The sequence below is a fragment of the Ipomoea nil genome, unplaced genomic scaffold (genome assembly GCF_001879475.1).
Source record: "Ipomoea nil cultivar Tokyo-kokei standard unplaced genomic scaffold, Asagao_1.1 scaffold2926, whole genome shotgun sequence".
Classification (NCBI taxonomy): Eukaryota; Viridiplantae; Streptophyta; class Magnoliopsida; order Solanales; family Convolvulaceae; genus Ipomoea; species Ipomoea nil.
In genome coordinates, this window is record NW_017619354.1 from 1,205,266 (window position 1) to 1,229,817 (window position 24,552).

Genomic DNA, 24,552 nt, shown 5'->3' on the forward strand with positions numbered 1-24,552 from the left:
ACAAAGACTATAAATTCAGGTGTCTTCTGGTTAGACCAACCGCTTGCCAGAATCTCCGGCGACCAGAATTATATTGACTGATAAATTAAAGAAGCTAAATGATGATCGGGAGATTGGAGATATGCATACAAGTGGTGAAACTTGCCATAGAGTTCGTCATCGTGTTCGTGGAGGCAGTTAGCATCGTGTTCTGCCGGAGCTCTGATGATCCATTTTTTCCATTCTCATATATTATTGTAAAGATAGAAGATAGATTTTCATTTTCTTTTGTGTTAGTTTTACTTTAATCTTTCTAGGCTTGGGATTCAAATTTTGACAACTTTCAATTTTTTCTTGAGTATGCAACGTTAATAAGTCATTTCGGACAATTTTCCTTTTAAGCTTTGGGTTGTAGGACAATGTTTTTTAGATGCCAAAAGTACTTAATGAGTATACCTTGATAATGTTGGGTGATAAATTGCAGATAATGGTAGAGTATATATATACAATATATAAACATAATAATAAATTTTTAGTCCAATTATCACTTTACATTTTTTGAATGCTACTGGCTCTGTTACAATGTAGTATCTGTTTATATACTTTATTTCTCAACCTCACAACCTTCCAAATAGAAGTCCAACCCGGGTATCATCAGACCACATAGTCTTGGTATCACTTTACATTTTTAGTTAAGATAAAATATACCATCTAACTTAGTATCACTCAAACCTAATTCTATGACATTGAATCTTCACACCATGTATACTGATATTTAATTTGGGGGAAGGGATCAAGGTTCGAAATTCCATAGCGACAGTGTTAAGATTATGTTTAAAGTAAATAGATCACTAACCCGTCACACAATTATTAATGATGTGTGAGCAATGGAGAGAAGATGAAGGAAAAGCTCTCGAGGCCTAGACATCATCACCATGTGGTCACTCTCTGCAATCTCTATCACTTGCTTTGGAGGATTCATTCGTATCATCATCTGCTCACGATCTTTGTTACCCCAGCTCTTATCTTCACCTGCTTTTATGTAAACTCTGTCTACACACCCATACCTCTTCTGGGACAAATTTATAAATTTTATGATATCCTCTACACTGTACAGATATAAGGGCCTGAGTAATGTGGTTGCCAGTGCCAAATCCTATACTCATAAATTTACCCAAAATCAATGTAATGTTCTGATACTAAGTTTTTGTCTCTGAAACAATGTAATTAATTAATAATTAGATATATAGTCTTACCTCCACTGGGCTGAGCTGATACATGTATTCTGCTATATACTTGGGGTCAAGTATTATGGTGTTATTGGGACCACTTTCATAACTATATCTGCTATCTAGGAGAGGACCCTGTCTCCTGAATAACTTTTACATAACCAAATAATTTTCAATTAGATGTATGCATGATTATATTAAATAAATAAATAAAAATATACAAAACCTACCATACCTCTGCAGTGAGGGTGGAAATGTTGAGAGATGGGCCAGGCATGTTGGCTGCGATAAAAACTGCAACAGAAATCTTTTCTGGGAAGGTTTCCATTGCTTTAGAAATGGCGAAACCACCGAAGCTGTGGCCCACGAGAATGACTCTCTGAGTCGGAGGAAGAGCAGCCATGAAGAGCATCAATGGCTTGAAATAATCAGATATGTGTGGGATTTCCAGCGCTTGGAAAGGGTTGATCCCGGAGGCACCCAAATCCAGAGCCGTGACGTTGTGACCTGAAGATCTAAGCATCGCGACAACCTTGTACCACGACCAGGCTCCATGACAGGCGCCGTGAACTAGGACAAAGTGTTTCTGGGACTTATTAGGCTGGATCAGTTCATCAGTTGGCGACGCTGCTGTTTCTGCAGGTCGGAGAAAGAAGAGCAGAAGATTAATACCCAGCATGAAATTGTTAAAGTTCTTCATTGTTAATAAGATCCTTTTGGACACGAAATTCTCAGAATCCTTTGACTCCACGAAATTGGCAGTAGCCTACGGAGTAAAATGTAAAGATAAGAGTTGAGTCATCCTCCAACCAATCAAAAAAGATAAAGATTGTGTGTTCTGTTGGGAAAACATCCAAAGGCAAGGTTTAGCCACGTGGTAATGACTCATGTACTAAGCATAATTATCCAAATGGATTATGTGGTGAACATATGTCCTAATGAATTATGTGGTAAGCACATTTCTCGTACAGCTAAACCATGTGTGAGCTATCTTTTATAGATGACTATTCTCATTTTACAAAACTATACCTCTTGAGAACAAAAGATGAAGCTGAACACAAATTTGTGATTTTTAAAACTGAGGTAGAAAATCAGTTAAACTTGAAAATAAAGAGGCTTCGTTCTGACAGAGGTGGAGAGTATGAATCTTTATCGCTAAAAACCTTATGTGAAACTTCGGGTATAATCCATGAAGTAACTGCACCATACTCTCCCCAACAAAATGGCATCGCTGAAAGGAAAAATAGAACCCTTAATGAAATGATTAACGCAATGTTGATCAGTTCTGGGGCACCAGACTCTATGTGGGGGGGAAGCTGTTCTAACGGCGAACCACATTTTAAATAGAGTCCCACATAAAGGGTTCGAAAAAACCCCTTATGAGATGTGGAAAGGGCACGCCCCGAACTTGAAACACTTTAAGGTGTGGGGATGCTTGGCTAAGGTGAGTCTACCATCCCTGAAAAGGTCCAACATAGGACCCAAAACCTTTGATGCTATTTTTGTTGGATATGCCGAGAATAGTGCAGCATATAGGTTTATGTGTCTAGAAAACCGTTCTATGTGTGAATCAAGAAATGCAATATTCTTTGAACATATCTTTCCTTTAAAAAATGCTTATGTCTCACCAGTTGATACTCTGTGTCAAAATGATAATGCCAATTTTCCTCGCATTACTAACAATTTGGATGAGCCCTGAAGAAGCAAAAGACCCAGGATAGAGAAGAATTTTGGTTCTGACTTCATAACATATGTCACAGAACTAAAAGATTTAAACGAACTGTGTGATCAGTTTGTGTGCCAATTAGTATTGGAAGAAGAACCAAAAATGTTTAAAGAAGCAATGCAGTCAGTCGACTCCATTCTGTGGAAAGAAGAAATAAAAAGTGAATTGGACTCTATTCAGTCCAACCACACCTGGGAGTTGGTAGAACTACCCAAAGGGTGCAAGCCAATTGGCTGCAAATGGATCTTCAAAAGAAAACTTAGACCAGATGGGTCTATTGAAAGGTTCAAAGCCAGGCTAGTAGCCAAAGGCTTTACACAGAGATTCGGTGAGGATTATTTTTACACATACTCACCAGTGACAAAAGTGGGAACCATTTGAGTTCTATTTGCATTGGCTTCTTTACACAACTGGATAGTTCACCAAATGGACGTAAAAACTGCATTCCTCAATGGTGAATTAGAAGAAGAGATCTACATGGAACAACCACATGGTTGTGTTGATCCAGGGCAAGAAGGAAAGGTATGTAAATTAAAAAGATCTCTTTATGGCCTAAAACAGGCCCCCAAACAGTGGAATGAAAAATTTCACAAGACCTTAATGGACCTAGGCTACACGACTAACCGGTCAAAATGCCTGTTTGTACTCAAAAGAGGTCCAATCCAGCATTGTAATAATATGTCTCTATGTGGATGACATGTTGCTTTTTAGCTCAAGTATTGATGCTATAAATGAAACCAAACGAACTCTATGTCAAAAGATTGAAATGAAGGATCTAGGAGAAGCCAATGTGATACTCGGGATAAAAGTCACAAAAACCAATACAGGTTACCTTCTATCCCAAGGTCACTACACAGAAAAACTTCTGAGGAAGTTTGACAGTTTTGATGTTGTTCCGGCCAAGACTCCTTACGATCCTAGTGTCAAACTAATAAAGAACATGGAGTCAGGTGTGTTTCAAGAGAAATATGCAAAAGTAATTGGGAGTCTAATGTTCTTAATGAACTATACCCGACCCGACATTGCATTTGCCGTAAATAAACTTAGTCATTTCACTCATAACCCTAGTGGTCCACACTGGGACGCACTAAAAAGGATACTCCGGTATCTTAGAGGCACGTTAGACTGGGGTCTCAACTTCAAAGGATACCCAGCTGTGCTAGAAGGGTTCTGTGATGCGAACTGGGTAAACGACAGTGATGATGTTAGCTCTACAAGTGGATATGTGTTCACACTATGTGGAGCTGCAGTGTCTTGGAAATAAACCAAACAATCGTGCATAGCCAGATCAACTATGGAAGCAGAGTTCATAGTTTTAGATCTGGCTAGCCAAGAGGCCGAATGGCTAAGAAATCTATTGGTAGACGTGCCACTGTGGGGGAGTCCTGCTCCCGCCGTGCCCATTCATTGTGATTCTCAAACTGCTATTTGTGTAGCACAAAGTAGTGTCTACAATGGAAAGAGAAGACACATTTGAGTCAGACATGAGTCTGTACGGCAGTTAATATTGAATGGGGTAATCACAATGGAGTTTGTGAGATCTGAAAGGAATATAGTTGATCCTTTCACGAAAGGCCTAAATCGAAAGGCTATCCTTGATACATCAAGGGAGATGGGCTTAAAAGCCAATGAGGTGAGAAATTCATGATGGATACCACCTCGGTGGTCAAACGAAGTCATGGAAAGACTCGCATTTATAAGCAGACTGTAAATCAGTCTGCTTGCCGTAGTTCTCGATTGGCAGTCTACGGTAAAGTACACTCAGTGGAGTGGAATGTCTGTGCTGAGACAGACAAAACAGGGTTAATACATGGTTATTCAATAACTATACAGAGTGTACAACGAATGGAGCTAACGAGGTGCACATAAGTTCAAAATTCAACTAGCTGAAGAGTTCAAGACTCTGTTCACTCTCGGATAGTGGATTACTTAGTGCCACTACTTGTCAGTTCAAGTTTAACACACTGACATGAAAGCTAGCTCTTATTTGTTACACTCAATTGCTCTCCTACAAGCCTTACACCTTCGGATGTGTGGGGGATTGTTGGGAAAACATCCAAAGGCAAGGTTTAGCCACGTGGTAATGACTCATATACTAAGCATAATTATCCAAATGGATTATGTGGTGAACATATGTCCTAATGAATTATGTGGTAAGCACATTTCTCGTACGGCTAAACCATGTGTGAGCTATCTTTGTGGCTTGGCTGTAATGGAATGTGAAATGCTATAAATAGCAATGCATTTCATATTCTTATTTACACAAAAAAAAGTCACGGCTTTACAGACATACTTGAGAAACACCGTGCTGAGTTCTTTTAGACTGATTTCTTCCCGTCTGTGTTATCTGTCGGAGATATAACGATACCCTGGTCGTTAAATATCTTTAAGATAGTGTTGCCAAACACGACACAGAACGCTGCCGGTTTCCTGTCCCAAAGCAACAACGCATCGCAAACTACCTTCCAGGTATTTATTTTGTTGTTACGCACAACATGTTCTTCCCACACACAATTTGGGAAGAAGATAAGATTGTGTGTTCTAATTAATCATGTATATATAGATAGCAATAACTTGGATTCAATTCTATCATTTTTGTTGGAAATTTTTAAAATATAAATCTTAGGGTGTGTTTGGTTCGCACATGAAATTGGAATCAGAATGAAAAATAAATACTTGGTAATGATAAGAGTTTTAGTTAAAGTATTTTGCAGGTTTGGTAGTATGATGGAATTGGAATAATTACACTGATGTTTGGTTATGTATAACTCTATAATGAGAATAAATATTTTTAAAATACAAAATAAAAAATCAAGGAAATTCATCCTAATATAAATAAATAAATAAATATAAATAAATAAATAAAAATATATAAATAAATATATATTTAATTATAAAAAAAAAAATGTAACCCCATAATTTTTTTTCTTATTTTTTCAGTAATTGTCAACCATTAATCTATTCATATGGATGAAATTAGATTAATCCTCACTTTTTTTTAGGTGAGAACATGTTTTCACTTGAATCCTTTGTGTGGGGGGTGGGAGTGGGGAGATGGGTTATACTAAAATTATATTTTTTCTTAAAAATTTTCATAGCTCAAGAATCTAATTCATAGGTAATTGATATGTATTGAAGGAGCCATGTGGCCACGACCATCTAAGGAAGACGGCTATGGCCGTCTTCTAGATTTGGAACGAGGGTTACGGCCTTCGCCGCCGCCCTCGTTCCAGTCCCCTCCGTGTGGAATGAAGGCGGCAGCGAAGGCCGTAGCCCTCGTTCCATATCTAAAAGATGGCCATGGCCGTCTTCCTTCGTCAGCCATGGCCGTCTCCGTGAAGAAGACAGTCATGGCCTTCATTGTTTCGATCGGAGCCGCGGCCTTTTTGGCCGCCTCTTTGTGCCGTGAAAGCCGTCGGCAAATTATCTTCGGGATCACCGTGCATCATAAATTCCTCCGCGCCCAAGAAATCCACAAGCTCCTGGAGTGTGACCGGCTGGGCACACACATTGAGAGACGACGCAAGCCCTCTGAACTTTAATTTGGCCGTAACTCTCGAAGAACGTACAGGTTTTGCTCTTCAAGTGTCATAGGTCGGCCGACGAGGCAGGGAGAGTGAACGGGGAGGGTGGCCGGTGGACATGGATTTGTTCCATCAACAAATTCAAGAAGATCATGACTATCAATAAACGGAACAACCTAAGCTCTCCAAAATAGGTAGTTCTTGTAGGTCAATTTAATGCTAATGCTGATGAAGTGGTGAGCGGTGGATAAGGATTAACCGCCGATGTAGTGGAAGAAAGAGGAATATTAGAGACGGTCCGTTCAAAGGAATTAACTGATTTACTGATCCGTCAGCCATTGGAAAGAAACCCTAGCTTAGATCACACCAGATGAGAAATGATAGAGTTGTATATTATTGAATGAATAACAACTATGTACAGAATACAGATATATATATATATATATATATATATATATATATATATATATATATATATATATATATATATATATATATATAGAGGAAGGAAGTCTCATAGAGAATTATAATCAAACTCAAATACATAGAGTCCTAATACACACAAAACAATTGGACAAAAGTTTACATACACTTGTCAAATCATGAAAAAATATTTTGGAAGAATGACCAGGGATCGAGTCTCACCAGCGGCAGTGTGGGAGCTACCTCTCAAAGTGAGGGGGGTTCCTTGTGCGTAGTGAGCAAAGGTCTAGCCTCTGTGGTTCATGTTCAGTTGAGTTACCATGATTTACATCTTCCCAAATGCTTTGTCGGGTCGGAGTGTGGGGGGCCCTTAGGATTGGGGTTCAACCTTTTGGAAGAATGAAAAAATATTTTATTTGCAAGTTGGTGATTCAAATTTATTTCCCTCCTACATATAAATTTGAAATCAAGCTATAAATATATATATAAAGAATGTTGAAAAAAGAAAGCATAAGATACATAAGAGAATATCTAGCATTCGAACTTCTATAAAGCAAACTTGGGTTGATATGTTGTAGTAGAACTCTACACATGGTGTAGATAGAGGCTAAGTAGTAATAAGCTTGGTAAAGCTTTGTGAAATCCTATAAACTAATTAGTGCTGACTTTGTGGTCACTGGTCAACACACTAGTTTGTGTTCACTTGTGAATTTTCTCTTAGTAGAAGGAGAAGAATGAAATAGAGGAATTATACATACCATTCTTGAACTACTATAAATTTCTGACTCTCATTTTTCTGTGCGTACATTTACCTTATTACTCACATTACTTACTATGTCTACTTCTGTGTGTTTGAATAATAATTTTTTAAGATTCATTTTCCTCTACATAATAAACTTTGACTAACAATGAACGTAGCCAAAAGTTTGGAATTGAGCATGCATAATCCATTTCTAAATGTCAAAGTAGTTCAAGGATTTTTTTTTGTTTTGATTTATACAACACATATCGGACCACATCAATCCGATTCTAGGCAAACCAAACCTTATTGTTAGTTTGAGTAGTGGTTCATACATTAGAAAAATTACTACAGTTTAACATGTAAAATGTTAAACTGATCAGAAATATTAAGTACATACTACTCCAATAAAGTAAATGTAGTGAGATCAGATCCCCCTCCACTGTGAAGGTGACCGTGATGATGGTGGTGGTGATGATCTGGTTGCAAGCGCAAAGCTAATATGCGGTGGCCTCCATTTGCAAATCCAAGAACAGAATTATAATCCCCTTCATGATCAACCAAGCCATATGGATCTTCTTGCCTTGCCTCCTGTTAATTGCCAAACCATTCTCATTCAATAAATGCATGACAAGAACAAGAATAAAGATTAATGGAAATTGACATAGAAATTCAAATAGAAAAAATCATAGTTAAGGTATTAATTAAGGAGCATTTAAGTTTGAAGGTTAGTGCCCTTTATATAGTACTGATGAAGAATGAATAAGCAATGACTTACACATTCCAGTAGCAGATTTCTGTGGATTTCTTCCACATTCCTCACCTACAAATATATATGATCAGCAAATCAAAAATCAATTATTGCAAAATAAAATAAATGTTATTAGAGATTAAAGTACTTGGTCATACCTTCTTCTTGTGAGTCTCAATCTGATTGCCAATCACCTTATACTGCTTTTTTTTTTTTTAATACAACAAAACAAAAATGAGAAAAAAATAATTTACATTAAACTTAAGATCACAACAAACTCATGAAGCAAATATCATACAAATTAGCCCAAAACAAAACAAATTCAAAATAATATAATATATTGCATATATTTATTTTTTAAGTACCACTGAATCTGTTACACTGCAGTATTAATTTGTTCCTACCGAAGTTCAAAGACTCGAACCATGACTTCTTATATGGGAGAGCCACATCACATCATTAGACCACAAGGTTATTATAAGTATTTATTTATTTATTTTTATATTTATTTATATTTATATTTGTGATATGTACCTCTTAGATCTACACAATTTATAAACAGAAAAGGAATTTAATTATGAATTACAATTAATTGGCCAAAAATTTCAAGAAGATAGAAAATGAAAAAATAAAATTGATAAGAGTATACTGAGTGAAAACCCTAGATTATATATGTGTATGGATGGAGCTTAACCTTTCTTTCACGAATAAGCTTGATAGAATTGTCAACATCTTCTATGAGCTCAGTCAATTGTTCAAAGCTCAGATCGTTCAGACTCTCACCCATCCTTTGTCTATACAATCATTTTGACGATCCAAAAATAAATTTATAAAATTAAATAATTATTTCAGGCCGAATCCTTAAAAAAATTGTGATATAAAAAATATATATATGTGATAATAATGTGTACTAAAACTAGAAATTAAAGCATAGGAAACCCCTATATATATATACCTGATCTCCCTTCGAAGAGCCCTGTTAACATCTCTCAGTTTCTTGAGCTGCTCTTGCATTTTCTACAATTTTTTTAGAAAAAGAAAAGTCACAAGAATTCATATATTTGGTGTAAAAAAGTTAAAGAAATTGATATGGAAGGAAATTAAAACTAACTTCAAAGTGGGAGCTCCATAGATCAACCCCGACAGTCTTCTGGTACTGATCGAACAACTGCTTTGTACTGCATATATATACACCATGAAAAGAAAGATGAATCTTTATATATATACAACAACAAAAGTGTAGAGAGAGAGAGAGATGGTATATACGTGGTAGAGGGGCTGATGTATTCATGGAGCTTGCCAGAAGTGGAGATCATGACGATGGAAACCTTAGCATCACAGAGGACAGTAAGCTCATGAGCCTTCTTGAACAGCCCATTCCTTCTCTTGGAGTAGGTGACTTGCCTGTTTGTTTGGTTTTCTATCCTCTTGATCTGAATCTTCCCTCGAGCCATTCTTGATTGCTAACTTTAATTTCTCTCTCTCTCTCTCTCTAGAACTGCTGCGCTGCTCCTGCTCTGTATGTGGTGGTAGAATTGAAGACGGGTGACTCATAAGTCATAACCAATGGAGGAGAAGTTGGACTGATAGAGAAGTTGATTCTTTCAACTTTATCAACTTCTGCATCACCTTTCACGCATTTGGTATTACTTTCCATTTATGGTATTCCACTCTTCCTAAGCCTTTACCCTCTCCATTATTATTTCTCTTTTGGTCTACTTTTAAAGTTATAAATAATTTAATAATTAAATAAATAAATAAGTAAATATATATATATAGTCAGTTTCTCTCGCGGACATTGCTTCTCATATGGCCATGCGGTCACTCAGTATTAACTACGCATCCTTCCAAAAGGCTGAACCCCAACCCTACTATTAACTACATATAAATGCACCACAAAGTGTTTGGAAATGTTTCATTAAGTGTGGTGCATTTTTTGGTCTATGGTGCATTATTGGTGCATTTCATTGTGGTGCATTTATGAATAGCTAATGTTGAATCCGCACTGATTACACGGGAAGCACTATTGAACTAGTATATATCTATATATATGTCTTCCATTTCATTAATAGTTGAAAGTTTTAGTTTAAAAAAATTGTCTGTTTTATAATTATTGAAAACTTTAAAGAACAAGGTATATTTTATAATTATTACAAACTTGAAAATTTAATAATAGTAAAATTCTTACTTTGCTTTTTGTCAAATTTTACCAACAACCAAAAAAGAAAGGTATATGAATTTGACATTATTGGTTGGATCGAATTATAATTTCATTCCTACCAAATTTCATGGAATTGTAAAATTTCATGGTTTGGTTAGAGGGAATTGCAATTTCTAGGGGATCCTAGGAAGTGCAATTTCACACTTTGGAGAATTGTAATTTCATGATAAATGACTATTTTATCACTTTTCTTTTATTATAGTATTATTATACAATGGCATTTTAGTTTTTATTCACTTCTTTTCTTTCAATTTGCAATTATTATATTCATGTCTACTACATAATGTAATTTAAATTCTAACTTTATTCATTTTCCACCAAATTATATATAATTTTTTCTTCTATAATTCCCTCATCCCAACCAAACGACATGTAGTGTGTACAAACATTTAAGGACTTGTAGAAAAAGTGAAATACATCTCATGATTTACCTCATCTATCCATTTTTAAAATAGAAGCTGTGAGAAAACGTGTAAATTTGTAGTTGAAATTTATAATGCATTATATTTTCATTTTAAAGGAGTAATATATTAATGAATTTGTATAGGAGGAAATAAATGCTAATTTGTACGTCCACATTCGATACTTGTTTGCACAAAATAATTATTTTGAGTGACTGAAGAAATCTGTATCCACTTTTTTTTTTTTTTTTTTTTTAATTTATGGGAAGGAGAATACCCAATTATTACATTAAATATCTCCACTAAGCCTTGAACCTATCACCTCTCATATAGGGGAACAACATGGTAACATTGAACTACAAAAGTACAAAGTCCTTGATTCTATATCCACTATTTAATGGTGTACATAAGTTAATAAATTGTGCTCTACCCTCTCAATTATCATTTTCACAATAATAATAATGATAATAATTAGTACTATTGTTATTTTAACTATAATAATAATAATTTTTAAAGACTTGTGATTTTTACAAAGTAATATCTGTTTTATACTCCTATGACCACTTCTATTTTATACTCCTGTGATCACTCATTTGGAATGGGAACATGTGTCATCACATTATATAGTAATTGGCATATATCATGTAAGCTTTGAATGACAAAAAAAAAGAAAAAAAAAAAGACCCTGGTTGGTAAATGATTGTTAGCTGTTAGCTGCTTGGGTTAATTATAGAGTATAACTAGTTGATAACATTAGCTGATTGTAGAAATGTGTTTAGTAAATTAGCTGTTAGTTGATACTTGTTTGGTATAATTTCTTTTTTCTAAAAGCTAATTGAAAAAGTTGTTTTTAGTAGCTTTTTGAATTTTAGCATTTTGGAGTACAAAAAACTAATTAACCAAATACTTATATTGATTTTTAAACTAAGTAAAACAACTAATAGTGATCAAATAAGCTAAAATTGACCTATAGGCTAACTGTTTTACCAAACAAGGCCAATATAAATTTCCAATTAAAAAATGTTTGGAATCCAATTTCGAGTCTGTCAGGATATCTGGGTGTGAGATTCTCACGAAATAGCACCAATTCGTGGCCCTATGCATTTGTTGAATGCAAATGACCAAAGTGTTTTAAGGGAGATGGGATCGTCTTAGGTTGTTAGGTACTACGTTGGGTCTCTAGGGATCCAAGTATTTTCCTATGGAATATGGTAGGTACGTGCCTGTCATCACTGTATAAATGCAGACGGAAGAACTACTTTGAATTTTCCACTGTGCAAATCAATATTGGCTTAGGCAGTTGAGAATTGATTGAGGTTAATTAACACACTTAATTTAATATTAAAGAGTATTTTGACTGATGAGGGAAGCTTGCAGTCACTACTCGATGATATGTACTTCGTAAATCCCACTTCGTGATCATAGTCGATAAAAAACCACAAACAGATAAATTAGTCTAAGTTGTCCATATAGTTGACCCTGCTCAAACCAAGAATATTAAAAAGTATTTTTAAGATATAAACTATAAATTATTTGGACCATGCCTAGCTACACAGTCCTAATTTTTCCACTCACAACTAATCACTCATGGCAAAACCCTAGACATCAGTAAAGTTAAAATTAAATTTTTAAAAAGAAAGACTAATGCTTAGAATTTTACCACATCATGAAGCAGTTGATTTGTGAGTGATAAAATAAGGGGTAATTAGCATTTTCTTATTTATATTGATGACAGTGTTCGTCTCACAATTGTCTACAATTTTATTTTTTTTTAAGTTAATGTTAAAAAAAAAAAAAAAAAAAAACAAATTCTCCAAACACTTATAGTAGCCACTGCTAATATGCAGATATATTAAATGCTTATTTTAGTACCAAAATCACTAGACAATTATAATTTTTTATTTGCATATTGGCCCTAAATTTTTTAATTTAATTGATTTCATTTTTTATTTTTTAAAATGTTGATCAGAGGCTTATTGGAGGATTGAGTCCAGTATCCTGTCAATGAAAACATAGCGTTGATTGCTACACAAATATAAAGAAATAAAGTTGTACTTTCACTACAAACTATAACTTATGGTATAGTGGTAACTGGTAAGTGTTTGATCCTGACAACTAGATTTATACACATTTTTTGACGTAGTGATAAATGATCCTTACATGCATAAAATATGTGTTTGTGTGTATATAAGAAAAGACTTTGATTTGGGAGAAGAAGAAAAGAATTTGATGCCTTCATTTAAAAAAAAAAAAAATGAATAGTGGGATAATTTTGAAAGATACCACTATTTTCTTCTCTTTTCAACTACTTGATATGTCTAAAATTTATGGAGATTTTATATAGCAAGAATTCAATTAAGCTTAATAATTTAGAAATGTTGATTATTTGTGTGTTTTTCATAAGAGTTTTTTTTTTTTTTTTTTTTTTTTGTTCTTTTTGTTTGTGGTGGGGGTATGCATGATTTGTTTTCCGAAGACATATATTTAAGAAGAGAATCTTTTATTAGGTTTGGAAAAGTCTCAAATTAGTTCCTAAAGTTTACTGAGTAGTAAGTAGTGCAATTAAGTTTCTGAAGTGAACAAGTTTTAAATAATCTCTTAAATTAGTTTTAAAAATGTAATTGAGTCATATTTTAACCTTCTTAAGCATTTGGACTAATCATGATGACCTTTGGACCGTAATGGTCCAAAATCTCATCTGGGCATGTCTTGATACTCTTTACATGAAACCTAATGGAATCGATTTGGTGCCCAAATTATCCAAATTATTGTTAATCTACTGAGTGTAAAAGTATTATACCATAAAATACTGAATTAAATAACATCATTTAATTTGGGTAATTGAAAGATTAAATTTGTTTAAATTGAAATATGGAGACCAAATTTCAGGTGGCGAACTGCTAGGCTCAGTTACCTTGTTATTTCTATATATACTGAAGCTTTCTTATGGTTATTTTGAAAATTATATTATTCCCTGTTAATGTTATCAGTTTGGTGCTCCTGCTCGTTTTGGTCTGGTTGCTCCAATTGAAGTTGTTGTCCCACCAGGCAACACTGATCTTATTGATCCCTCTCAGAACTCTTTCTTCCAAGTGCTGAATGCCCCCAACTAAGATATATTACCCTCTGATCTTACGGGATTAGCTTAAGTGATAAATCAATTGATCTAAAGTCACAACTTTTATGGCAGGAGATTCGACTCACCTCCCACTAACAACATCTTGGAGCTAGGACTTCTTATGTTAGAGTTTGGGTTATTGAGAAATAGTGTGTTGTTATTACAGTGTTGATCACAGCATGATAAGCAACATGATGGCTTGTTATAGTATAATTATGCATGGTATATATAATGATATCATGTATGACCGGTACTGTTGTTAATTGGTATTGTAAATTGTTTCTAAGATCCTGGCTCTCATTACATAAATTTTCTGGCTCCGCCCTGCCTGTCCTACTTGTTAAAAAACAAAGATCTATCGCCCTCTGCTTCTCCCTCTCTGGTTAGTGTGTTCTGATCTGAATATAATGCAGACCTTAATAAGAAACAGATTGGTTTCACATACATTTTCTGAGACAGATCATGGAATTTCTGAGGAATTATATATGTTAAAATTAAAATAATTTGTTTCCAGTCCGATGGTTTGTTGTCATTAGTGATACAAGAGGAAGGCCGCCATTAATAAATAGTTTTCATTATATATATTCCTTTAATTTGTGCAGGTAACTCTTCTGGACTATGTGACACACTCCAGAAGGTTAGTACGTGATACTTCAATGAATTTCATAAGAACTAACAATAGAAGCAGTGAGATTGAATTTGGAGACTTAAGTTTTGTTATATGTAACACAGGAAACGATCAAATTAAGGCGAATGATAAAGGAAAGATTTAAGAAATCTGCAGCTTGCTCTTCACTTGTCATGGAGAAAGCGAAGGCCCTTCAACTCTTCAAGCCAGTCATGTTACACAAGTAAGTGCAATAATTTTTTTTAGGCTAACAAGCATTTTTTGTCCTTGAGTTATTGTATAATTTTTATTTTAATCCTTAATTATATGTTACATTAATGATTTGGCTGATACGTGCAATAAATGTGCAACAATTGTGCAGCAATTTCTTTAAATTTAGATTTGACTAAATTCAAACTCAAGTACAGCATAGTCTTCCAGTAGATTATGTGGCAGAGGGTGAAAAGTTCAATTCTGAGAGTGGGTTGAATTGCAGTTTTTCTGGATTTGATTTGAAGAATTTCAACATTAGAGTAAATGGGTGTTTTTTAGATTCAGAAATTTGATTTGAAGAATTTCAACATTAGAGTAAATGGGTGTTTTTTAGATTCAGAAATCTCCTACTCAAATGCATGTGTCAAATACTACAAGTTGTATTGTGCCCAGAAATCATGTCTACATAATGGACTTCTTTGTAAGTTAGCACCTGATGAAATCCAAGCTTGCAGTCTTTCCACCTTTCAGACTAAACTTAAAAGTATATGGGACAAAAGATTAAAAGGCTTTTAATAAGTAATTGGGTATGGAGATTGTTAGCGAATAAATGAGCTTTTTTAAGTTTTCAAATCAATATCAAGAGTACAACATAGCAACTAGAAATTCTGAAATTATAAGTGACAAACTGAATAAAGAAATTAAATAATTTTTTTGATATTGCAGACGTGTTATTATTTATTGGATTATTTGAGCTAGAGTCAATCAAATCAAAGCAAATGATAAAGAAAAGATTTAAGAATATACAGCTTGCTTTTTACCTGTCATGGAAAAAGTGAAGCCCTTCAAGCCAATCATGTTGAACAAGTAAGTGCAGTAATTTTTTTTAGGTAAACATGTATTTTTTGTTCTTGGGGAGTTATTGCAGAATTGTTATTTTAGTCTTAATTATTCTGTGTAATCATATGTTACACTAAGGATTTGACTTATACGTGCAATAAATGTGCAACCATTTCTTTAAATATAGATTTGATAGAATTTAATCTCAAATATTTCTTTCTACTGCAGGGTCATCTATTCAGTAGATTATGTGTTAGAGGGTGAAAAGTTTAGTTCTGAGAGTGGGTTGAATTAACTGTAGTTTGGCTGCTGGAATCATTTCAGGAGCAGTAAGCATTGTTGATGAAATCCAAGCGTGCAGTCTTTCCACCTTTCAGAATACTCAAACTAAATATGAGACGAAAAATTAAAAGGTTTTAAATACTTGAGTATGGAGGTTGGTTTTCTTCAAAAGTACAGTGTATGAAGGAGCGTTTAAAGTTTTCAAATCAATTTCAAGAGTACAACATAGCAACTATCGTACAATAAATGTGCAATAATCGTGCAATATTTATTTCTAATGCAGGATCTTTCGACCAATAGATTGTGTTATAGGGTGAAAATTACAATTTCTTAATTTGATTTGAAGAATTTTAACACTAAAGTAAATGGGTGTATTTTAGATTCATAAATCTACTCGAAACGTGTCAAATACTATAAGTTGTATCGTGCCCAAAAAGGTAGAAATTATGTCTACATAATGGACTTCTTGGGAACATTAACTGTAAGCTAGCTGTTGGAATCATTTCAGTTAGCATTGTTGATGAAATCTAAGCTTGCAATCTTTCCACCTTTCAGACTAAACTTTTGAAAATTAATGATAGTTTAAATTTTTATGAGATCATAGAACCTTTGATAATTATCTATCACTAAAAATATATTTTTTTTACCAGTTTGATACTTTAGAAGGGTGTTGTTGCTTTTATTGATACAAGGTGATTGTGATTAATTAAGAAATGGTTTTCATTCTTCTAAAAATAACAATTAACTAAGTCTTAGATTTGCTCCGATCGTTCCCCAATTACTCAGGTTGCTCCTTCAATTACTCTGATCACTCTTCCGATTGCTCAAATCTCTCACGCACTCTATTTCTAATATCACTTCACCTGTCATGGTGTCAGGAAAGGCCCGTCCACCAGTCATGTTACAAAAAGATTTTGGATGCCGCAAGTGCAATAACTTTTTTAGGCAAACAAGCATTTGTTGTCCTTGAGTTATTTCAGAATTATCATCATTTTAATCTTTAATTATTTTGTATAATCATATGTTACACAGAGAATTTGGTTGATACGTGCAACACTCTTTAAATATATATATATATATATTTCTTTAAATATATATATATATATATATATATATATATTTGGCAGAACTTAATCTCAATTCTCAAGTAGTATTTCTTTTTATTACCGGGTCTTCCAGTAAATTATGTGTTATAGAGGGTAGAAAGTTCTCTTCTCTGGGAGTGGGTTGAATTGCAATTTCCATGGATTAGACTTAGGCACTGTTTGGTAAATGGTTGTTAGCTGTTAGCTGATTAGGTTAATTAGAGGGTATAATTAGTTGATAATATTAACTGATTGTAGAAGGTCTTTGATAAATTAGTTGTTAGCTGTTAGTTATTTGGTATAATTTCTTTTTTCAAAAAGCTAATTGAAAAAGTTGTTTTGAACAACTTTTTGAATTTTAACATTTTGAAGTTAATTTTTTAATCAAGTCAAATAATTAATAGTGGTCAAATAAATCAAAATTGTCTGATAAGCTAATATTTTACCAAACATGGCCTTAGTATTTTCCTTACTAATAAGCTAGTACAACAAATTAAAGGTCCTGTCCTGTTGCTATCAGGTGGGGTAGGGTACATTGGCAACATCCTCCAACAAATAAAATAAAGGGAAAATGACACTTTTTCTACCTGAGTTATATACTTATAGCATTTTTTTTCCTTAAATTATTGAAGTGGCTGTTTTTCTCCCTGAAATGTTAAATGGACATGTTTACCCTTAAATTAAATATTTAATTTATTTTTTTTCTCCAACAAATTATGACCATAATTTGGTTCAAACCAAACAAACACTATAGCAACAAAACCGAAATATTCCAATTACAATTTAGAATCGAAATTCGATATTTAGAGTTTATTAAAATCGTGAACCGGAACGGACGGTTCATGTTTCGAACTGAAAAAATAAAATACATTTATTGTTGAATTTAGACTATTTTAAAATAAAAATCAAAATTTTAAAATAAAGACGGTTCAAAATCACGAATCGGATCCGGAACTGCCGGTTCACGGTTCAAGATTCAATTTTTTTGATACATAATTTTAATAAATTGACATTTAAATATTGGGTTCTAGATCTGAATTATAACCGGAAACTATTAATTTGATTGCTTTAGTATCCGGTTCAATTCAAATCGAACCGTGGTCATCGCTACGTATACGCAATAATTTGTTGGAGTAGTAAAATAAATAAAATGTTTACTTTAAGGGTATAAATGTCAATTTAATATATCAGGGGAGAAAAAAAGCACCACTTTTAGAATAATTGAGGGGACTAATGTGCTTACCTAAATAATTGAGGAAAAAAAAGTGCTATAAGTATATAACTCAGGGGTAAAAAGTGTCATTTTCCCTAAAATAAATAATCCGTATATTATTAACTTTCTTCGACGTTTTCAAAAACAAAATAAAAATTAAAAAATTAGCTTTCTTCGACAAATCAAGCCCATCTTCATCCCATGCTAGCTTGTCCGTTTTATGTTTTTAAAAATTTCTTTTTCCCCTTTAGTAAGTTTTGTTTCTAGTCCTAGTAGTTAATTAAGTAAATAAGTTTCAACGGTAAATCTCGTAAAAACACATTTACTTGATGTTTCATTAATTAAATTTTAATCTAATAATTTGAGCACATTCATTAGTGGTTAATATTATTACTAACACATATTTTTTTGGATGCCAAAATAGTCCCCCAAAAATCATTTTTGTCCACAAACCCTTACTTTGGTCTTAAAATGAATGTTTTCTAGTAAAAGTTATTTACCCTAAAATTTAGTCGAGCAAAATTTCAATTTTTTATAAGTTAATAATAGAGTGTATGTATTCGGTTGGATAATTTTAAAAAATATAAGCGAAAAACAAACAAGCAGTTTGGGTAAACCAAAAATTCAAGTAATGTGCCACATACACTTTTCTTAAAACTTTATTTGTCACCTCCCAAAAATATTAGGAGCGTTATAGATGAAGAAGAGCATAACTTTTGAGAGAGATAGTTCCTAGAGGAAAAGCAATATTTCCGTGAGTTGTAAAAACATACATCTAGGCCACAATATAGAAGAGGTGGTCAAACTAGCATTAACGTCATTTTAGACTCATTTTTAAATTTGATTTGCACCACCCTATGTGTGAGAGAGAATCTCTATAATATACCATTCAAATTCTCCTAAAAAAGAATTGTATTTATACTATTTTAAATCCCACCTGCATTTTTCAATGCGGGACAAAGGTTCCTTCAAAGCCTTTCCAACTCCATTTTTCCCAACTCAAATAGTATACTTTGAGAATCAACTTCGCATTTACTCATTATTTGATTTGAGTGTAAATATATCAAATCAAACCTCTCACTCAGGAGAAAGGGAACCCACTTTGACTTGTCTCAAAGCGGAAGTAAACCCGCTCAAAACTTTGCTTGAAAATGATCATTTTTTTTAGAGTGAATTCCATTTTTTGGTCCTACTGTTATAAAGGTTATTCCAATTTTAGTCCACCAATTATTTTTGTCACATTGCGTCTACTATTATTAAAAGTGTTCTAATTTTAATCCACAAAAAATCTTAAAGTGGACTAAAATTGGAACACTTTTAATAATAGTGGACGCAATGTGGCAAAAATAATTATGGTGGACAAAAATTGAAAAAGCATCTATAACAATAGGACCAAAAATGAAATTCACTCATTTTTTTACATGCCAAAAATAGCTAATTTTCCAATTAACATATAGTAGCAACACTTTTTTACCGCTTAGAAAGAGAATGGGAGCTAGGTTTTGTTCCAATCATTATATCGTAAACCAATCTAATGACATAACGTTCATTTTCTGTATACTGAATATTCATTTTTAGTGCATTAAATATTCATTGTTCGAAAGTTTATTTTTGATGTACTGAATATTTACTTTTTTGATATATTATATATAAATGAACTTTTAATATATTAACAATGAACCTTCTGTATACTAAAAATAAACATTTATTAGTGGTCCATGATATAATCTGCAAATAACTTGGTGCAACGTGGAACGTAGATCCCTTGCTAGTATAATTTTCAAAGGACTTGGTGGCTTTAAAGGTGTGGGGGAGGATTTGGAGCTTTGGAGGTGGTTACGTTAATGCAGATGATAGACAATTGTGGTAGTGGATCGGAGGTTACGAGGAAGGCGAAGGAGGGGTTTTGATTGCATGTTTGATCTAATATAAGTTTTCGGATAGTTTAATAATACGCTTCGTTTTCATTTTGTCGGCAAATTAAAGCCCTGGCCTGGAACTAAGCTAACATGTCAAATCGTTAAACTCCATACAAATTAAAACATTTGTTTCTCACTCCATTATTCATCAAAGTAACTCCATGTATATTTTGAATCGGCAAACGTAACAATCGATCGGATAAGGTTATCTGTCACATGGATCAGCAACAAAATGTCTCAATCATACAACAAACAATTATTCAGGACAGTATACCTTTTAAGCTTATTCAACACGTACTCCTATGTAATAAATATATATATTTAATGAGAGATGTAAACATGGATAAGCATCAACTAACCTTAATTAAGCCTAGTTTTTAGAAAAGTGTAAAGAAATATTTTTATATTCTAATACTTAAGTGAAGTCTGCCTGCTTTGTGACATTAGTTAGCGAAGGACTACATGTAGATATCGCCTTAAATAGAAAAAGTCATCAATATGCAGTTCCTACAATGAGTTAAATTTAGAATTTTGTGGTTGTTAAGTCAATTGTCCAACAAACTCGGTTGGAATTAGTTGTTGTCTCTATATTTTAATACTCTCATTCATTGTATATGTACTTATTGATTATTATAGAGTAAATACCCAAAATGGTCCCTCGATTATAGTTAAATTCACAAATTGGTCCTCGACTTTCAATTTCAATCAATTAAGTCCTTAACTTTGCAATTTTAACACGATTTAGTCCTCCGTCTATTTGACCGTTTGTTGACCGTGATCTCTGAGGATATATAGTTATTCGGTGAACTCGGTTTTGAACTCTCCATATTCGATAAAATAACCGAATAGCCGTATAATCGATTTTCTTTTTCATGTAACTGATAACCGACCGAAAATCGAAATTTTCGATCGGTTTAGTTATCGATTTTATCAGTTTTTTGGTATTTATGCTCACCCCTATCCCCAAGCAGCAAGTGGATAAGCACTTCCCCCTCCGAAACGACGTCGTCACATCCAAGATCTTGAGCTTTGCACATGAAATTATATATATATATCCTCAAAGATCACAGTCAACAAACGATTAAATAGACGAAGGACTAAATCGTGTTAAAATTACAAAGTTAAGGAATTAATTGGTTGAAATTGAAAGTTGAGGATCAATTTGTGAATTTAGCTATAGTCGAGGGATCATTTTGGGTATTTACTCATTATTATATTGAGTGTGGATTGTATGTAAATTTTGTATTTTTATTTATTTTATTATTTGTTTTTTTATATAAATTTTGAATTCTTGTGTAGAGTTTATTACAAAACAATACTTTTTAACAAACTTATAATTGGTAAAGTATGGCCAAGCACCTTGTGCGCATATATCCAGTGACCTCTCCCATGTGGGAGGTCATGGAAGAATAAGATTGAGTCTCAGTGAAGTCGTTGTTGACTCTATGTGCTTCATTAGGTTGAGAACATGTGGGAGGTCATGAGATCGAATCTCAGTGGAGTTGTTGACTCTGTGTGCTGAATAGATATTACAATCTAATAGAGTCAGTAGCTTTCAAAAATAACTGGTAAAGTATGCATTCTAATTCTCAAAACATAATAAGTCTCAATCAAAGTTATATCCCTCATTTATGTCCATGTTTTTAATGCTAATCATTTTGTACATTGTTCTTTTAAAGTTGTACTATATAATTTTTTGAACAAAAATACCCATACCGTTATAACTTCCGTTATCTTTTCCATTATTGTTACCATGCACATGCATCTACCACATATTTTCTTATATTCTTTAATGATAATAATATTTGTAAACATTATATATTGAATTATTATAATAAATAAATTTGATTTCAAATAAATTTTAATTAGTAAGAATTTTTTAGTTATTTTAAAAAATATAAATATTGGACATATGTTTTTGCGCATCAGAAAAGAGTAGTATATATAATTAATAAGTGCGAACAACAACAATAATCGATACTTATTTGTTAAAAGACAATATATCACTTATATCAAAATTAAAGGCCGCCAAAATTTGCACCATCATATTAATTTATTGTGGAATAATCCAATATGGAGTAAATTAATAATACCACATATCATAATTCCTTTATAATTCATATTAAAAGTTTTATGTATCTTTTAAATGCAAATGACATATATATACCGTACCCACTGGTAAATTGTAATATTAGCTATGATTAATTTGTTATGAATTTAACAGGGTATGAATATTTAATAATTAAATATAAATAATATCATAGTACCACAAATCCCTTTCTACCACATATTCTATAAGTTTTGATATGATATTTAATTGGAATTTCAATTCTTTAATGCAAATTAATGAGTGGCATACCAACTTGTGGTATAACTAGCCCATACTATATAGATATATGTGTCCTTACAAAACAAATACAACATGTAATATATATGCTTGAATTTTGACAGTGATATATCAGTTGATAGCAAGGGAAAAAAAAAGGGGGCATTATTTCTAGTATTGTGACCCTTGGGAACATCCAAAAGCCAGTTTTAGATTTTATAGTATTAATTAAATTCAAGAAAAGAAGAAGAAGCAGAAATGATTGGACAACGAAGACTATAAATACAGGTGTCTTCTGGTTAGACCAACCGCTTGCCAGCATCTTCGGCGACCAGAATTATATTGAGTGATAAAATTAAAGAAGCTAATAAGGAAGAAAAATGATGATCGGGAGATTGGAGATATGTATACAAGTGGTGAAACTTGCCATAGAGTTCGTCTTCGTCTTCGTGGAGGCAGTTCGCGTCGTGTTCTGCCGGAGCTCTGATGATTCATTTTTTCCGGCGACGGTGACCAACCGGGCAGCCTACATTTCTCCGGTTACTTATGTTGGATTCCTCCCTTAAATCACCCTCAGCTCCATATATATATATATGGTGTAGTACGTGTTGGAACAGAGCAGTGTATATGGCGCCAATTTTTCCATCATTTTCATATATTGTAAAGATAGATTTTTCATTTTCTTTTGTGTTAGTTTAAATTTAATCTTTCCAGGCTTGGGATTCAAATTTTGACAATTAAGTTTCAATTTTTTTCTTTAGTATGCAACGTTAATAAGTTATCATTTAGGACAATTTTCCTTTTAAGTTTTGGGCTGTACGAGAATGTTTTTTAGATGCATGCCAAAATTACTTAATACCTTGTTTATGTTGGGTGATAAATTGCAGATAATGGTGGAGCATAACATGAATGTTTAGTCCAATTATTAGTTTACTTTTTTAGTTTAGACAAAACATACCATCTATCTTAGTATCACTTAAACTTAATTTTATGACTTTGAATCTTCACGTCACACCGATATTTGTTTAGACTTTGGTTCAACATAGCATGCAAACAAGGTTATGATCAGCCACATATATGGGATAATGTTCGCTATGTTGGAAAATGGATTAATAAATAGATATTTTAAGTGAAATTTAGCAACGATTTTAATTCCATATGGTTATATTATATGCTCAAAACGATTATTGATGACAAAGAAATTAATTCTTAAATTTTTTTTAATATTATTGACTCTATTATAAGGTAGTATCTGTACTATATTTTTTCTAACTAATGCAGTTCAAAGGGTCAATACCCCAGGGAAGTCACAGAGATGTCATCTTAGCACAAGGTGCTTGTCAATTCTCAAGTTTATTCTTAATAAAGTTAGAAAGTGAACAGGAAACTGAGAAAAGTGTCTTTGTGTGGCATAAACATTATTTGGTAGGGTATAAACTAGTTAAAATAAAAAATAAAAAATAATCACATTTTTTAATGTGTAAAATATTTTTCTGTCTGATATATATAATGTTAGCTAGGCAACTTAAGTATATGATTAGTTATTATCTCAACACCATTAATGAGACAATGACTCAAGTTCAATTCTATTCTTCCTATTCAAAATCTTTAAAAAAAAATTAAAATTCAATATTTTATTGAGTTAATACCCAAAATTGTCCTCGACTATAGAAGTTTTTCTCAATTTCGTCCTAAACGACTTTGGTGACCTAATATCGTCCCAGACTTTTGTGTTTCGCTCAATTTAGTCCTCCATTTGTTATTCCGTCAAATTGGTGTTAAATTAAGGGACAATTCAGTAATGTCAATATTGATATCTCTTTACTTTCAACTTGTGAAGTGCAAAATTCCTCTTTCTTGTACGAATTACACCCAGAATTACTCCCGGACCTGCAAATCAAATTTTATATTCACAGTTTTAGGAGTAATTCTGGGAGTAATTCGTAAAAAAAAAAA

At 33.1% G+C, this 24,552-nt stretch overlaps 2 protein-coding genes and 2 long non-coding RNA genes across 5 annotated transcripts in view; all 4 read right to left on the reverse strand.

Annotated features, from left to right (window-relative positions):
* The window catches only part of LOC109161997 (polyneuridine-aldehyde esterase-like), a 6,962-nt gene extending 5,009 nt beyond the window's left edge, over nucleotides 1-1,953 (reverse strand). The window contains exons 1-3 of one of the 2 annotated variants that reach the window (XM_019310614.1): nucleotides 1,444-1,953; nucleotides 1,236-1,358; nucleotides 836-1,135 (exon numbers count right to left, since the gene is read on the reverse strand). In XM_019310614.1, coding sequence (XP_019166159.1) covers nucleotides 839-1,135; nucleotides 1,236-1,358; nucleotides 1,444-1,908 — 885 coding nt within the window. In that variant the 5' untranslated portion in view covers nucleotides 1,909-1,953 and the 3' untranslated portion in view covers nucleotides 836-838. Of the gene's footprint in view, nucleotides 1-671; nucleotides 1,136-1,235; nucleotides 1,359-1,443 lie in introns of those variants that run through there. The other variant, XM_019310613.1, reaches the window with a different exon arrangement.
* LOC109162000 lies at nucleotides 106-23,473 on the reverse strand. Its single transcript, XR_002050990.1, has 3 exons — nucleotides 23,449-23,473; nucleotides 20,565-20,567; nucleotides 106-421 (listed from the first exon to the last, which is right to left on the reverse strand). It is a non-coding gene; the product is annotated as an uncharacterized LOC109162000 (long non-coding RNA).
* LOC109161999 (floral homeotic protein PMADS 1) lies at nucleotides 7,907-9,935 on the reverse strand. Its single transcript, XM_019310616.1, has 7 exons — nucleotides 9,638-9,935; nucleotides 9,483-9,549; nucleotides 9,327-9,388; nucleotides 9,066-9,165; nucleotides 8,530-8,571; nucleotides 8,399-8,443; nucleotides 7,907-8,211 (listed from the first exon to the last, which is right to left on the reverse strand). Exons 1-7 carry the CDS (start codon nucleotides 9,823-9,825, stop codon nucleotides 8,020-8,022), a joined length of 696 nt encoding a protein of 231 aa, XP_019166161.1. The 5' UTR covers nucleotides 9,826-9,935; the 3' UTR covers nucleotides 7,907-8,019.
* On the reverse strand, nucleotides 21,067-23,012 carry LOC109162001. The gene is made up of 3 exons (XR_002050991.1): nucleotides 22,865-23,012; nucleotides 22,443-22,445; nucleotides 21,067-21,077 (listed from the first exon to the last, which is right to left on the reverse strand). It is a non-coding gene; the product is annotated as an uncharacterized LOC109162001 (long non-coding RNA).
* Nucleotides 23,474-24,552: the final 1,079 nt, after the last annotated feature.